The following is a 16,843-nucleotide window of genomic DNA, read 5'->3' on the forward strand; positions in this document are numbered from 1 at the left end:
CTACTCTTCTGTTAATGGAAAGTTGCGTATCAAAAGCCACTACAGTTTAAAACATAGAATACAGAATTACATTTCTGAATCTCTTTCACTCAGTCATTCACCCATTCCTATATTGTTTTAGCTACTCAGAGTGATATAATTTTTTTTAAAAAATTGTCTCTATCTTCAAAAAGTTTTTAGTCTAATTGCAATGAGTGCATATATACACAAATAACTATTATACAAATGGAATGTTAATGCATAAAAAAGACAGAGAAATAACTATGAAAGCAGATGAGGATATGAGATTATTAACACATGGTACATAAAGGAAGGTTTCATAGTAGACCTGCCATTTGATCTGGGCTTTGAAAGATAGGCGACTAGTTTTCACAGAAGATGATGTGCTGAACTTGAAGTCAGGAAGACCTGAGGCTTAAATCCAGGCTCAGATACTTACTTATCTGAACCTGAGCAAATCACAGGGTCTGCCTTCCTCCATATCCTTGAACTGTAAAATGGGTATAATATTTAGTACCTTATCTCCAAAGATTGTTCTTCTCATCATTATTATTGTTAGAGATGTTGATAGGTGAAGATGGGAGTGGTAAGGAGGAGTAAAATCCAAGCAGAGAGAACTATTAGCAAAGTATGAAGGCTGGAGGGTAGGGGATTAATTCAGGGAGCATCAAGTGTCTGGCTTGGTTGGAATATACAGGGTGTCTCTAAAGTCTGGACATATGGGAAAAAATACATATTTTGAAATATTTGAAATGTTAACAGACCTTAGCCCCCTTGACTTCTTTTTCTGTGGTGTGCTGAAGGAGAAGTTGTACTCAATGAAAATCCCAGAGGCAACACACTTGATTGAATGCATAAAGAGTGAATGTGCTAAAATTGACGGCAATGTGGAGTTATTGTATTGAGTTCACATGAATCTTGCAAAGCGCATCAACCTTTGCATTACAAATGATGGAAATCATATTGAAGATGTTATTTGTTAATATTCCAGTTAAATAAAATATTGTTGAAAATTTAATTCATTTCATTTCTTGAAACTATGCATTTTTGCGTATGTGTCCAGACTTCAGGAATATCCTGTAGAATTCTCGGTAAAATAAGTAAATGAAAGGAAGAGAGTAGAATTAGGAAGTTATAAGGAGGCAGATTTCCACTCTATAGAGAAAACTTTTATAAAAGCTGAATTGTTTAAAAAACTGGACAAACTAGATTGTCCTTCTGTGGGAGATAGTAAGGTTTTTTTTTTTTCAATGTAGAGGCTCTGAAAATATCTCTAAGATTCCTATGGCTTTAAATCTTTGATTCCTATGATATTTTCAACAGGAAGTTGTATGACAGCTTTAAGGAATATTGTAGGTGAGATTTCTGCTTTGGTTCTAAGAAAAAATCTTAAATTCTAAAATTCAGCTAAATTAGTTGAGAATGGTAGGTTCTAAGCCAGATTTTAGAGAGCTTTGAATGTCAAACATTTTGACATTATTCCCTTCCTAATTACCTCAGTCAATAATGATTTCCCCTCATCTTGGTCTTCATATAGAACTGTGCTTAAAACTTTTTATGTACATAAATTATTTTATCATTATTATTATTTGGATACGTGCCTGTAAAGTCTTATTCTAATCCCTTATGGTGAGGAAGTGACCTTGGATTCTTGAAGGCCGTATCAACAGAATCTAAGATCTTTAGGTTCTACCATACTATAAAGTTTTCATGTATACTTCCAGTGACAGATTATTTCTGTTTTGTGAGGACTGTCCTATTTTGGTGGAGAGAGGCTCATTACAGGTAAGCCAACCACTTCATCTCTGCCTCGGGCTGCCCCTCTGTCCAGCCCTGGCTACCTATGAAACAAAGAGAAATACAACAAGGGGAAAGAGGAAGGGATAATCAAGAGATAATGGGGAAGGCCCTTTGGGATATGGAAAGACATGGATAGGAGTTGTGATCTGCATTATATGAGGGAATATTCATATAGGAGATAACAGATTCATTGGTATGTAGGCTATGTGATATACTTTACTGCTAAACTGTAATATCCATGAGGAGAGGGATGTTAGTTGAATTTTGTATTTCCTTCAGCACTTAGCATAGTAGTTTACACCCAAATGCTTAATAAGAATTTCTGAATCTACTTTAATATTTTGAGCGGTGAAGCAGTATACGCAATCAAAATTATGCATTGGTAAGAGTAATACGCATTCCTATGAGGGATAGATTATTATTGGGAGAGACAAGAAGCTGTTAGAAGCTATTACAGTAGTCCATGAAAGAGGTAATGAGAAAGGTGGTGACGTCACAATGGAAACGTCAAGGAAGATTGCAAAGATAGAAGCAAAAGGGATTGACAGCTTACTTGAGATCAGATATGGAGAGGAAGTCAAAGATACCTCTAAGATTTCAAGCCTAGGTGAATGAAAGAATGATGGTGCCATTGACAGAAGCCAGGAAGGGTAAGTGGTTTGCAGGAGATGAGTTTGGTTTTGGTCTTTTTGGACTTGAGTTGTTTGTGAAATATGCGGGTGGAGATTTCCAGTAGGTATTCAGATAGGTGATTCTGGAGCTTGGCAAAAAGGTCAGGATTGGAGATAAGATTTGGGAGTTCTCTACATCGTGATGATAGTTGAAACCACAAGATTGCCAAGGGAAAGAATATAAGAAGAGAAGAGAAAAGATCCAAGTATAGGGCCTTGGGGTATGTGTACATTTAATGGGTGGGAATATGAAGAGAATTTTTTGAAATTGAAAGAGAAGAAATAGGAGGATCAGGAAAGTACAAAGTTGTAGAACCCAAGGAGAAAGAGAATAGTGTTCATAAGAAAGAGAGTGGTCAACATTGTCAAATCCTACATTCTCTTGCAATAATATGAGGACAGAGAAAAGGTCATTGAATTGAGAGATTAAGAGGTCATTGTAACCTTTGAGAGAGAAGATTTAGTAAAGTGGTAGGGATAGAAGCCAGACTGGAAGGGGTTGACAAGTAAGTGATGAGGATTTTGAGGCAGTGAGTGTAAGCTGCTGTATCAGCAAAGCAATAAACACAACATTGACAATAATTGTGAATATGCCTGTGTGGTTCTGTATCATAAAATATGAGAGACTCTCCATATAGAAGAAGGTAGAAGAAGTAAAACGTTTATTCAGACACCAGATAACCAGAGTCCATAACCAAGCAACCAACTCACACAACCAGTAGGCTGTATCAGTAAGGCAATAATAACCATGCTGATAATAATTGTCAAAATGTCTATGTGGTTCTGTATTGCAAAGTATATGAGACTCTCCCCATAGAAGGTAGAAGAAGTAAACCATTTATTCAGACACCAGAGAACCATATCCCACAAGCCATTTATTCAATCTATCAGAGCAGTAAAACATTCAGTACATAATATCACAACATGGAGCCTTGCCATCCCAAAACCTCTCTGATTCCCTGCTGGGGTCTTCCCAAAAACAAATTCACAGTACAGCTAAGTCAGTCTGTTCAGCTGTAACTATCATGATGGCAGCCATTAGCAGCCATAACTGCTCGCTCTCTCGCTCTCTCTCTCTCTCCCCCCCCCCCTCAGCATTACCTGTGACATAACTTCCTTTTTCCTGTCAGAAAGCTCCTCCCACCACATGTGAGTTAGGCTTCCTGTGACATAAGTAGGTCACATGGCCTATTAATGGGTGGGAAAGATCTTAAAATCTAAATTGCTGCTACATTGGCCTACTTTATCATAACAACAAGGAACTTAAAACACAATATCACAGCATGGAGCCTCACCATCCCAAAACCTTCTGCCCCCCCACCCCCCACTGGGGCTTCCCAAAAACAAACTCACTCACAGCCACCACAGTCTGCTGTCTCGCTCAGCTCTAAGTGTCATACCTATTCTCTCAGCACTTCCTGTGACACAATTTCCTTTTCCTCTCAGCACGCTCCTCCCACCACATGTAACTTAGGCTTCCTGTGATGTAAGCAGGTCACGTGGCCTATTAATGATTGGGAAAGATCTTCAAATCTATAGTGCTATTACAGAAACTCACTCAACAAGTTTGGCAGTGAAGAAGGTAAATGGGACAGTAGCTCATGGGGATAATAAGATCAAGAGAAGTGTGTTAGTCTGGTTCAGAGTTTCAACACATACTACCCTCACACTTGATCTGGCTACAGAATTTATTGATAATACATACCAACCAATATACAAACCAACTTAGTAGATATATTCATTCATATAAAAAGGATATAAGAAAATATGTGAGTTCTTTGGTTTGCCTCACTGCTACCAGGCTGTCTCACTCCCAGGCCCCCTCTTTGCCTGGCCATGGGAAATGAGCCCACACCTACAACTGCTCCCACAAGGCCAATTCTATCCAAACAATAATAAGCCTAAACAGTAAAGGACCTTAAGATGTTAGGGGCCAAGTTGTTATAAATTAAGTAGGCAAAGGGGGCTAGATGCCCCAGTTGAGGCTAAGCAAACACCAGCCATTTTAGAATCCTTTATTCCTGAATAGGTTAGAAAAGACTAAACACTAGCCTTGGTAGCATTTCTTTGGAATGAGGGGTTGTACTCACAGATCTGTATCAGTCACTCTAATGATCTCTGTCTGCATATCTCCTTTCTTACCAATGGACACACACACACACACACACACACACACACACACGCATTATCTAACTGTCCTTCAAACCTAAAGGATGGAGGATGGAGGTGATACACTTTTCAATAGGAAAGATTGTCTCTAGGCTATTCAGAGATATATGATCTCAGGCATTCCCTTGTCTTCTATATAGATGGTTTAGAGGCAAGAGGAGGGATAGTACCAGTCAAGGATATGGGTTGTTTGCCTACTTCTTTCCACCAGAATGGTCATAGCTCAATTCAGATTTGTCACTTCCATGACCTAAGCTGTGCCTCTTATCCTTGGTCAAAAGTCCAGTGTGGCAGGGATATCATCCTTTCCCAATTCTAGAACAGAACCTTGGGTGGGTGGAGAATTCTTATTACAGAATAAATTCCTTACAAGATCTGGTATTTGCCTCTTGCAGTGCCTTGTGGAGGGAACCTCACAGAGCGAAAAGGAACAATTCTGTCTCCAGGCTTCCCAGAGCCCTACCTGAACAGTCTCAATTGTGTATGGAAGATCACTGTCCCAGAGGGGGCTGGCATACAGGTAGGAACATCAGACTACATCATTAGTTAATCATTCTATTAATATCCACTTCCTGAACACCTGTTCGTTTCATAATCTTATGTTAGACAATGCAACAGTGTATAAGACATAATCCCTATCTGCCAGTTATGCAGGGAGACAGGACATGGATACATGGAAAAAATAATTAATACTAGGCTGTATGGAGTAACGAGCAAATGAAGATTATGTACAATAAGGTCCTATGGGGTCCAGGGAAAGAAGAGATCACTGGGTCAGGGTAGTCAGGAAAGGTATCATGGAGATATGAAATTTGAGTTGGATTTTAAGAATATCTACGATTGAGATCAACAAGAAATTTTTCATGTTTTCAGACTAGTTTCAGTATGTTCATCTAAAAATATGTAAAATTATAAAAATGGAGATAGACTACTATAGGGCTTCTAGGCAAACATATTGACAGGAGCAAAACCACAGTGGTGGGAAAACTTACATCCAAAAGTAAGCATATTTTGTAGGCAGTGAAGAGATGGACCTAATTGCATAGAAGTACTATTTTGTTGTTGCTGTTATGTCATTTTAGTTGTGTCCCACTCTTCATGACTCTATTTAGGATTTTCTTGGCAGATAATGGAGTAGTTTGCCATTTCTTTCTCCAGCTCATTTTACAGATGAGGAAACTGAGGAAAACAGGGTTAAGTGACTTGCCCAGAGTCACACATCTAGGAAGTGTCTGGGGTTGAATTTGAACTCATAAAGATGAGTCTCCCTTACTCCAGGCCTAGTACTTTATCCACCATGCTGCCTACATAAGGAGGAATTTAGGCTAAATAGTCTCTCAGTATTACAGAGCACTGAAAATGAAGTAATTGTGACAGTAAGCTTGGAAGTCAGATTAGGGTCAGATTAAGTAAAGCTAAAGTTTAAACTTTATCCTGTAGATCAGGGCAGTCCAACCTTAGGTTTTTATTGAAACAATAGACAGTATGTTTTGATTTGCCATTTTAGTGAGAGCTCTGCTGTATAGCTCAGTTTGAGCATATATTGTAAATTTCTGTGCTTGTAGGCAGGCCGCATAAATTGCACTGTAGGCCACATGTGGCCCAAATCGCCTTTTGGACAGCCCTGCTGTAGATAATGGGGAACTATTGAAGTATGCGAGCAGGGAGTGATGTGATGACAGTGGTACTTCAGTAAGGTATACTGCATAGGCCAGAGAAGGAAACAAATAACGGATGAGCTAATGCTCCAGGATAATAGAGTATATGTCTCTTATATATGTGGTCAGTAACCCTGAGGGAGACTGCTACGTAAACCCTTATCTCATAACAGAGGGATATCATAGGAAGGGCTTAAGCCCTGAAACACTTGCCCTTTGGCATCACTTCAGGAAGACAACTTCACTGGCTTAAAGAAGGGTATTCTGTATTGAAGATAGTAATCCTCTATACGCATCAGAAGTGGACAGATTTTCTACAGATGCCATAATTTTTGTAAAACATTGCTTAGCGTTGTGTCTGGCACATATTATGAGCTTTATAAATGCTTATTCCCTTCCCTTCCCTATCCCTACAGCAATAACCGCAGTGTCTTTTTTCTTTTTTTTAGTATTTTATTTTTTTCTCATTTGCATGCAAAAACAATTCTTGACATTCATTTTTAAAACTTTAAGTTCTAAATTCTCTTCCCCCATGCCCCCCACCCCTTTGAGAAGGCAAACAGTTTGATAGAGGTTACACATGTGTAGTCAGGCAAACCATTTCCACAACAGTCATTGTGAAAGGAAACATAGACCCCCCCCCCAAAAAAAAAACCCAAACCAAAACCTCAAGAAAAATAAAGTGTAAAAAAGTATGCTCCAGTCTGTATTCAGATGCCATCAGTTCTTTCTCTGGGGATGGATAACATTTTTCATCATAAGTCCTTCAGAGTCGTCTTGAGTCATTTTTTTGCTGAGAGTAGCTAAGTCATTTACAACTGATCATTTACAGTATTGCTATTATTTTGTACACAGTACATTTTATTTTTGTATCAACTCATGCAAGTCTCTCCAGGCTTTTCTGAAAGCATCCCATTCATCATTTCCCGTAGCAAAGTAGTATTCCATCACAGTCACATACCACAGTTTGTTTAGCTCTTCCCCAATTGATGGGCATCCCCTCAATTTCCAATTCTTTATCACAAGAAAAAAGCTGCTATAAATATTTTTGTACATATAGGTCTTTTTTCTTTCTTTTTTTAAAAATCTCTTTTGGGATACAGACCTATAGCTCTTTGGGCATAGTACCAAATTGCTCTACAGAATGGTTGAATCAGTTCACAGCTCCACTAACAGTGCATTAATGTCTCATTTTTCCCACATCCTCTCCATGTTTTGTCATTTTCCTTTTCTGTCCTATTAGCCAATATGATAGATATGAGGTAGTACCTCACAATTGTTTTAATTTGCCTTTCTCCAGTCAATAGTGAGTTAGAGCATTTTTTCATACGACTATAGATAGCTTTGGTTACTTCATCTGAAAACTGTTCATATCTTTTGATCATTTATCAATTAGGGAATGGCTCTTTTATAAATTTGATTCAGTTCTCTATATGTTTGAGAAATGAGGCCCTTTATCAGAGAAACATGCTTCAAAAAAATCTTATTTCACTATTGCTAACTGTATTTCCCTCCATCCTTTTCCTCTACCCCCACCCCTGGTTTATTCTATTCTCTCTCTCCTTTCATCCTGTCCTTCCTTGAAAGTATTTTGTTTCTAACTACACCACCAATCTATCCTCCCTTCTGTGACCCCCCTCCCCTTCTATTGTTCCCTTCCCCTCCTATTTTCCTATAGGGTAAGATAGATTTCTATACCCAATTGAGTGTGTATGTTATTCCCTCTTTGAGCCAGTTCTGAGTAGAGTAAGGTTCACTCACTCCCTGTCACCTCCCTGCTCTTCCCCTCCACTGTAAAAACTTTTTCTTGTCCCTTTTATGTGAGATAATTTACCCCATTCTACCTCTCCCTTTCCCTTTCTCCCAGTATGTTCTTCTCTCACTCCTTAATTTTACTTTTTTTGATACTATCCTATTCCTATGACCTCTGTCTATATATATATATATATATATATATATATATATACACACACACACACACACACACACACACACATATATATATATACACTCCTTCTATCTGCCCTAATGATGAGAGAATTCTCATGAGTTACAATGTAGTATCCTCTTCTCGTGTAGGAATGTAAACAGTTTAACCTTATTAAGTTCCTTACAATTTCCCTTTCCTGTTTACCTTTTTATGCTTATTTTGGATCTTGTATTTAAAAATCAAATTTTCTATTCAGCTCTGGTATTTTCATTAATAATGTCTGAAAGTCCTCTATTTCATTGAATGTCCATTTCCCTCCCACTCCCTCCCTGAAGGATTATACTCACTTTTGTTGGGTAGGTGATTCTTGGTTGTAATCCTAGGTCCTTTGTCCTCTGGAATATCATATCCCAAGCCTTCCAATCCTTTAATGTAGAAGTTGCTAAATCTTGTGTTATCCTGACTGTGGCTCCATGATAGTTGAATTGGTCCTTTCTTGCTGCTTGCAGTATTTTCTCCTTGATTTGGGAGGTTTGGAATTTGGCTATGATAACTTTTGAAAGTTTTCATATTGGGATCTTTTTGAGGAGGTGATTGGTGTACTCTTTCTGTTTCTATTTTACACTCTGGTTCTGTCAGTTTTCCTTGGTAATTTCTTGAAAGATGATGGCTAGGCTCTTTTTCTGATCATGGCTTTCAGGAGTCCAGTAATTTTAAAATTCTCTCTCCTGGATCTATTTTCTAGGTCCATTGTTTTTTCCAATGAGATATTTCACATTGTATTCTATTTTTTCATTCTTTTGGTTTTGTTTTCTGTCTTGATTTTTCATAGTCACTAGCTTCAATTTGCTGAATTCTAATTTTAAGGAATTATTTTTGTCAGTGAGCTTTTGTATCTCCTTTTCCATTTAAATTCTACTTTCTTAGGAATTTTTTCCTTCTTTGAATTTTGTGCCTCTTTTTCCATTTGGCCAATTGTATTTTTTAAGGCACTCTTCTCCACATTGACTTTTTGTGTCTCTTTTACCATTTGGCCTAATCTGTTTTTTAAGGTGTTATTTTCTTCCGAATTTTTTGTGTGTCTCTTTTATCAAACTGTTGACTTGTTTTTCATAATTTTCAAAATGTTATGGCATTGCTCCAATTTCTCTTCCCAATTTTTCCTCTGCCTCTCTTACTTGATTTTCAAAATCCTTTTTGAGCTCTTCCATGGCCTGAGATCATTTCATATTTTTCTTGGAGGCTTTAGATGTAGGAGCTTTCACTTCTGAGTGTGTGTTTTGATCTTCCTTGTCACCATAGTAACTTTCTATGGTCAGATTTTTTTTCCTGTTGCTTGCTCATATTCCCAGCATATTATTTGACTTTTAACTCTTTGTTAAAATAGGGCTTTGCTGCCAGGATAGAGGGTGCATTGTCCCAAGCTTCAAGGGTTTTGTGTAGCTGTATTCAGAGATACTTCTAGGGAAGTGTAAGTTTTCAGTTCTTCCAAGGTGGTATGATCTAAGGAAAGGTGTTTTTCTCCTGGCTTGTGCTCTGGCCTGTGAGCAACCACTATTTTCTGCCCTGGAACTGTGACAAGGGTCCGCTCTCCACTGTGGCTGCAAGCTCTAGTGTGCTAGTCCTCATCGCCCTGGGATTGCCACCAAGGACTGTGACCTGGATTCAAGTATGGGCAAAGTAACAGAGTCTTGCCTCAGTGCTAACAGAGAGATTCCTGTAATCTCTTCTGACCAGTTTTTTGGCCCCCTTACCATTTGTGGGCTGAGCGCTCTGGAAGCAGCTACTGCCACTGCTGATTCAGTTGCTCCTAATGCCTACTGCTGGTTTTCTGGGGTCAGGCTGTGCTGTCACAGCCTGTACTGGACTCTACTTCACTCTCACCCAGGTGTGACAAACCCTTCCTGCCAACCTTCTAAGTTGTCTTGGGCAGAAAAGTTATTTCACTCTGTCTTTTTGTGGGTTCTGTTGCTTTAGAATTTGTTTAGAGTCATTATTTAAACTATTTTGAGGGGTTTGGGGGAGAGGTCAGGTGAAGCTCTGCCTTTATTCCACCTTCTTGGCTCTGCTTCTCGAAGAGAAAGTCCATGTCTTTATTTTTTTTTGAGGGGGGAAGGCAGGCAATTGGGGTTAAGTGACTTGCCCAAGGTCACACAGCTAGTAAGTGTGTCAAGTGTCTGAGGCCGGATTTGAACTCAGATCCTCCTGACTCCAGGGCCGGTGCTCTGCTCACTGCGCCACCTAGCTGCCCCCACAATGTCTTTAAGTAAAGTTGGAAATTGCTTCCAACTTTACTTAAAGACACTGTGGCTGTTGCTGTTAGTACATGGATAACAATAGGTACAGTCCTAGAAGCTAAATGCAAATTATAGAGTGTTCTAGACAAATGTTTGTTACTTCAGTTGAGTCAACAATAGATCAGTTCAAAAAATGGAATAGGTTGCTTTATTAGGTAGTGCGCTTACCTATCACTACTAGAAACCAGATGACTGCCCATAAGGCATATCTGTTCTGTTTGATTTTTATAATTTACTTAAATGAAAGCATCAGTAGCATACATGTAAAATTTGCATGTTACACAACTTAAGGGAAAATGTAACATGATGAGTGATAGAATTGGGATCCATAAAGTTCTCAATAGATTTGAGCAATGGACTGTTTCTTGGTTTAAAAAGATGCAGAATCACAAAATAATTGATTTATAGCCAGAAATGATCTGAGCGATTATCAATTTGTGCTCCCTCAGCCCCCATTTTACTGATAAGGTAATCGACACTCAGAGTTTCAGTAGTTTGAGCAAGGTCACACAGGTGCATAGGAAATGGCCCAGATAAGGCCCTCTGACCCACACTGAGCTCTTACTGCACTATACTGTGCTGCTTCTCTCTTAGACGTATTTACTGGATAGAGGAGATAGGGCTAGACAACAGTTTATGTAAAAAAGTTTTGAGGGCTTTTGTAGACTGAAAGAATAATGTGCATAAGCAATGGGCCATAGCAACCAAGAGAATCCACATATTCTTAAATTATAGTATATCTGATGTTAGAACAAGGTTTACAGTAGTTCTGCTATTAATCTGTCCTCCTCAGATCAGAGCTGGAATATTGGGTTCAGTTCTGAGGACCTTATTTTAAAAATGTTGATAGTCTATTGGGCAAACAGAAGAGTAATAAAATTGGGATCCATAAAAATGCTGTCCAGTGAATAGGACAGGAAGAATACTTGAAGAATGCTGTCTGAGCAAGGTTTACCTATCTCCACATATCAGCTAAGGGAACTGAGATGTAGAGTCAAAAGATTTAGGAGGAACATGATTGCTGTTTAAGTACTTGAAGGGCAGCTGTCATGTAAACCAGGGATTAACTTTGTTCCGCTTGGCCACAGGTCACAACTAGGAGTAATGGGTAGAAGCTGCAGAAAGGCAGATTTTAGCTGAACATGAGGAAAATTTGCAGTCTCTTCTTTCCTCTTGAATCAGTACAAGTGTTGGGCTTAAAATGAGTTATATTCTGTCTGTCTTTTGTATGCTTGTGGCTTCTGCCATTTGGCTTTAAATGGCTTCCCTGATTAGAAGTAGGGCTCTAGGTTTCTTTCCCCAAGGACTTCGTAGGCCTGCCATGTAGATTGGCAGCAAAGATTGGACTGGTTTATCAGAAAGTTGAGTGGATATAAGGGCCAGAATATGGCTCAAAGTCAAACAAAAAGTTTCTCAAGTGTTCATATCAGATTCATCTGTGTCCCAGGTCCAGTAGATATGATACAGTCTGAGTCATAGATACTTTGGGACCTAGTCCCACCTATTTCTCTGACTCACTATAAACTATTTTTTGGCTTCAGTTTTCTCATTTTAAAAAAATATGGTATCTAAGAACCTCAGGAGTCATCTAATCCTAAATCAAATTTTCCCTATAGTATTTTTAATGAATGAAGCTTGAAGACCTTCATTAATAGGGAGCCCAATACTTCCTGAGTCATTACTTTGCTCTTGTGGATAATTCTGTTTGTCAAGATGATTTTCCTTACATTGAGCTTAAATTTGCTTCTCTAAAGCTTCTGTTCATTGTTCCCAGTTCTGCCATCTGGGATCTAACAGAACACATTTAATCTCTCTTTTGCAGGGCAGGCCTTAAAATACTTGTGATTGTATTCCACATTCTACTCCCTCATCCAAGTCTTCTTTTTCATGTTAAAAGTCCACAGTTCCTTTTGCTGATCCTTACCATGCTGGTCAATCTCCTCTGTATATGCTCCAGGTTATCAGTGTGTTTCCTATTTTAAAGAAAGTGGTGAACATATTGAGATCGAAGGTGAATAGCACTTCCAAAAAGTTAAAAGTGCACTGCAACCATAAAGAAATACCATTGCCACCAGTAAGAACCCCATAGGAGTCCAAATTGAAGTCAAGCTAATGTATCCCAATCCCCCTACAAACTATTTCCCCTGTAAAACCAGGATATTTACTCTTTATAAGAAAACCCACAACATTGTATGTTCGGGGTAGGAGATGAGAAATGCCTGCATTGTAATTAAGTCTGTTCCACTACATTGGTTTGTTCAGTCTGCTCAGGACATGAGGCCACTCTTGCGGCCCAGACAGTACTACTCTGGCTCTGGCTGCAGTGTCCGTATAACATTTGATTATTCAAAAGAAATTTTGAGTCAGAATATTTTAGAAGCTAGAAATTAAGGGTTTTACCCTATTAACACTTCATTGATTTCCAGTGCGAGCCATAAGGAAAATGTTACTTTTTGGAGTAATTTCTGTAGTCCTCCCCAAAAACCTGTTTCGTTTGTTTTGTTTGTTTGTGGACATCCTGAATGTTTAGCTTCAACCAATAAGCTTGTCCAGAGGGAGAAATAACCTCAGTTTGTGTTTATATATATACAATCCCAAACACCCCTATGTCTTTAATTTTTTGGATATGTTCATTTGAAAGTTAGTGATGCCCCCCTCTCTTTTCCTTCAAAAACCTTTCTTCTTGTCACCTTCAAATCCCAGAATTACTGCAGGATGGAGTGGCTTCATTAAGAATAATTCATGCCAGCCTACTTGGTGGGGGAGTGCTATAGTATATAGGGATTTTCAAAGCATTTAACCAAGTCTCTTATTATGCTCTCTTTGTGGACAAGATGGAGAAGTGGGACTAAGTCAGTGAGGAGCCCAGTGAGGTGGATTCTGAAGTGGTTGAATGACCGGATGGAACCCAAAGGATGAGCATGAATCGTTCAGTGTCAGTTTATAGTGAGATCTGCAATGGAGTCCACAAGGATCTATTCTTGGCCCTGTGTTATTTAATAATTTTTTTCAATGACTTGAATAAGGGCTTTGTAGGCATGCTTATCATATTTCCATGTGACACAAATTGTGAGGGTTAGATAACATTGTATGAAAGCAAGGATCTAGATCTAGATTGTATTTAGGTCCTTTCTATAAACAAGTACTTCAGGATGGTAGGAAGACAATGCCAGTGATCCGTTTCACAAACCCTCTTTCTGAGCTAATTAAAACAAAATTCTAAGAACTTGTATCCTGCTGCCACTGGGGAGTTGCTGACATCCATTTCCTCCTGGTGCTCCTGAGCAGTCTAGATTTCCTCTAAGTCTTCTGTCCCAGCTAAGCCCTGCTTCACACTCCAGCAAAGAAGAGTTAACAGGTGTCTTTAATAGGTCAGTAAGAAAGCAGTGGAAAGCTTTTTTAGGCGAACAGCTGTAAATAGCCATTCCTTCCTTCATCTCCTTGCCACTTTTTTAAACCTCCTTTTTTTAAGTGTCCCTTGTGTTCACAACCCCCTACTTGATCAAGTTCCTACTCTGTCTTCCAAAGGGTCACTTTGCAGATTGAAAACCGGGGCAGACTGTGGGGAGAAAGGACTTCACAATAAGTATCCAAAAGATATACATGCAACTTACATCATGGTTTCTTTTTGTAAAATAGAGGATGTGTAAATATTGTAAAGAGAGTGAGGCTCTTGATGAAGTGTCTGGGAGACATGAGCTATTTTTTATTAATTTAAAAATAATGAACACCAATTTTTTATGGGTTTTTAAGGACGTGGTGTTTTATCTCTGATTACTACCGTTGGGCTGGGACAGTGAAAAATTTCTCCTTTGGCATTCCTAGATTCAAGTCATCAGTTTTGTCACTGAACAGAATTGGGATTCTCTTGAGGTTTTTGATGGTGCAGACAATACAGTGACCATGCTGGGGAGTTTCTCAGGTAAGAGAACCTTTGGGGGAGGGCAAGAAAGGCCAACCTTGAGAGCTGGTAGAAACCTTTGGATTGAGTGAAAAACTAATCAGTCTTTAAAGCTAAACAATTAGGATCCTGGGATAGGGGCGAGGGGGAGGGAGCCAAGATTGTCAAGCAGGGACTCACTTGAGCTTTCCCTCAAATACCTCTAAAAAATGACTCTAAACAATTAAGATCCCAAAACTCAGTATAAACAATTCATTTAGAGAGGCTGGGAAACATATATTGACTTTCTACACTTTACACATTTCTCAAATAATTTAACATGTTGTCACTTGTATAGTATAAAACTTTCAGGTTTCATATTATTCAGTTGAAATGCAGCCGGAGGGGTTGGGCAACTACCAAACTCATCACTCTTAGAAGTTCACATGGGAATCATTATTTGCACCTGTGTGGTTGGAACAGGCAAATACTCTGCAGGTAGCTAAAGGGAAGTTTCCCGTGAGCTTTCCCCAACCCAATACTGACTGATGGTTTGAGAACTGGAGATCTTTTGGGGACTTGAGAACAAGACAAAACTTTGTCAGATTATTACTGATGGCTTAGGGCAAGGTTCTAGGATTAAGGTCTGAAAGAAAGTCAAGTAGAGGAGGTGTGGAGGGAGGGAAGCTTAACTTAAATACTTTTTGGGATTTCTTTTCCATAGGAACAACAGTGCCTGCTCTTCTGAACAGCACTTCCAATCACCTCTACCTGCACTTCTACTCAGACATCAGTGTGTCTGCTGCTGGCTTCCACCTGGAGTATAAAAGTGAGCTGCCAACTTTTGTAGGTCTCCTCCCTCTCTGTGCATGGTGGGAGTTGGAGTAGTCTTTGTTCATTTATATGTCTTACGGCCTGCCTACATTCTATCTAGGGTGCTCCATTGCCCCTTTCTCTTATGCCCTCCCTGATCACCAGGGTTGATCACAGAGATTTTGGTTTTGGGATTTTAGGAGTGGGGGGAGATTAGACATCATTGGTATAGGGAACTCCCTGTATAAGGAAGCTCCCTCTACCAGTGCAGATCAGCACCTACAACTCAACTTGTAATCTTAGAGAGTTGCCTAAGGAACTTAAAGGTTAAGTGACTTGCCCAGGGTCACACAGCCTTTATGTGTCATACACAAGACTTGAGTCTAGGTCTTCCTCATTCTGATGCTGGTTGTCTCTCCACTTTGTAATCCCTGATTCTCAGATGAAATTCTACATTGTGGCATTATCACTAATTTTGATTTCAACAGTGCGTGAAACTCTACTTTCCATTGGTATTAGTAGTTCCCCAAGTAAGTTAAAAGGATGTGGGATGGTTGGCAGAGTACTTGATAACCCATCCCTTTGCTAAACCTCCATTTCCTTCTCTGTATAAGAAAAAAAAGCCCTCACCTTTCCTTCCTGCTTTCCCATTCTTGCTTCTCCCTCACCTCCTTTCTCTAATATTAAGACAGCCAATATTGAAACCAACCTTGTGCTTTAAGCATACAAGAGAAATATGAACTGTGGTCCTTGTCCTCAGAAAGCTCACAGTCTCTTTAGGGAATGAGAACTATAGAATAATACAAATTTGAAATCAAGTATTTAAGTGGTGAGGGTACAAACACAAAATACAAAGCATAAAGGGTAGGTGAGTAGGACTGCTAGACGCTGGCTTCAGGGTAGGTTTGAAGAGTCAGGCAGTAGGCATACTATGCAAGCTGAGATAAGCAAAGTTTGAGGAGTATAACAAGTAGCTCCAGTAGCTGAAAGGCCAGGTCTCAGAGTGAGCTCAGTCCTTTATTCAGCTTCATGTATGTAGGAGTGATGGCAGCAGATGGTAGGAATGATTCAAGGCCGAAGCTTGGCAAGCCACAATTGGTGATATGATAAGGGAGCAAGGGATTCAAGAGAAGAGAACAGTATATAGTTGAATTGATTCCTCATGGCGTCAAGCTAGGGAAAGGAGTGGATGGCGCAGGGGAAATGACCCAGAAGAGAATTGAAGGGTCAAGGAATTGGAGGGTGTCAAGGTGGGGATGGAGAATTGGATTTTGTAGGGGAAGGCAGAGGGAGAGGTAAAAAGTCAATAAGTTATAGTCAGATAAGGGGATTTGAGAATTCTTGAATGTAGAAGTGGTACATTTGTGAATGATGACAAGATTAAAGCGTGACCATCTTCATGTACATGACAATCAGACTATCCTGACAGAGCTCTCTGGGTTTGAAGGAGTTCCATCCATTTATGTTTGACTTTTACCCTCATGAAGTAATGAATCATCATTATCTTCCCAAGAACCTTAGGTGTCAGCATATAAAGGCAGAGAGATATATCCTCCAGCCTTATGTGAAGCCTCTTATATCTTTACTAATTTCCTCTGTCCTGTGGGGATACTTCTTTTGGACTT

At 39.3% G+C, this 16,843-nt stretch overlaps 1 protein-coding gene across 1 annotated transcript in view; it reads left to right on the forward strand.

Moving 5' to 3' along the window:
* The window catches only part of CSMD2 (CUB and Sushi multiple domains 2), an 842,922-nt gene that overhangs the window by 677,215 nt on the left and 148,864 nt on the right, over positions 1-16,843 (forward strand). The window contains exons 35-37 of the mRNA XM_036743760.1: positions 5,036-5,160; positions 14,351-14,447; positions 15,130-15,234. Of these exons, the coding sequence (XP_036599655.1) occupies positions 5,036-5,160; positions 14,351-14,447; positions 15,130-15,234 (327 nt within the window). The remainder of the gene's footprint in view (positions 1-5,035; positions 5,161-14,350; positions 14,448-15,129; positions 15,235-16,843) is intronic.

This window comes from Trichosurus vulpecula, chromosome 2, assembly GCF_011100635.1.
Source record: "Trichosurus vulpecula isolate mTriVul1 chromosome 2, mTriVul1.pri, whole genome shotgun sequence".
NCBI lineage: Eukaryota > Metazoa > Chordata > Mammalia > Diprotodontia > Phalangeridae > Trichosurus > Trichosurus vulpecula.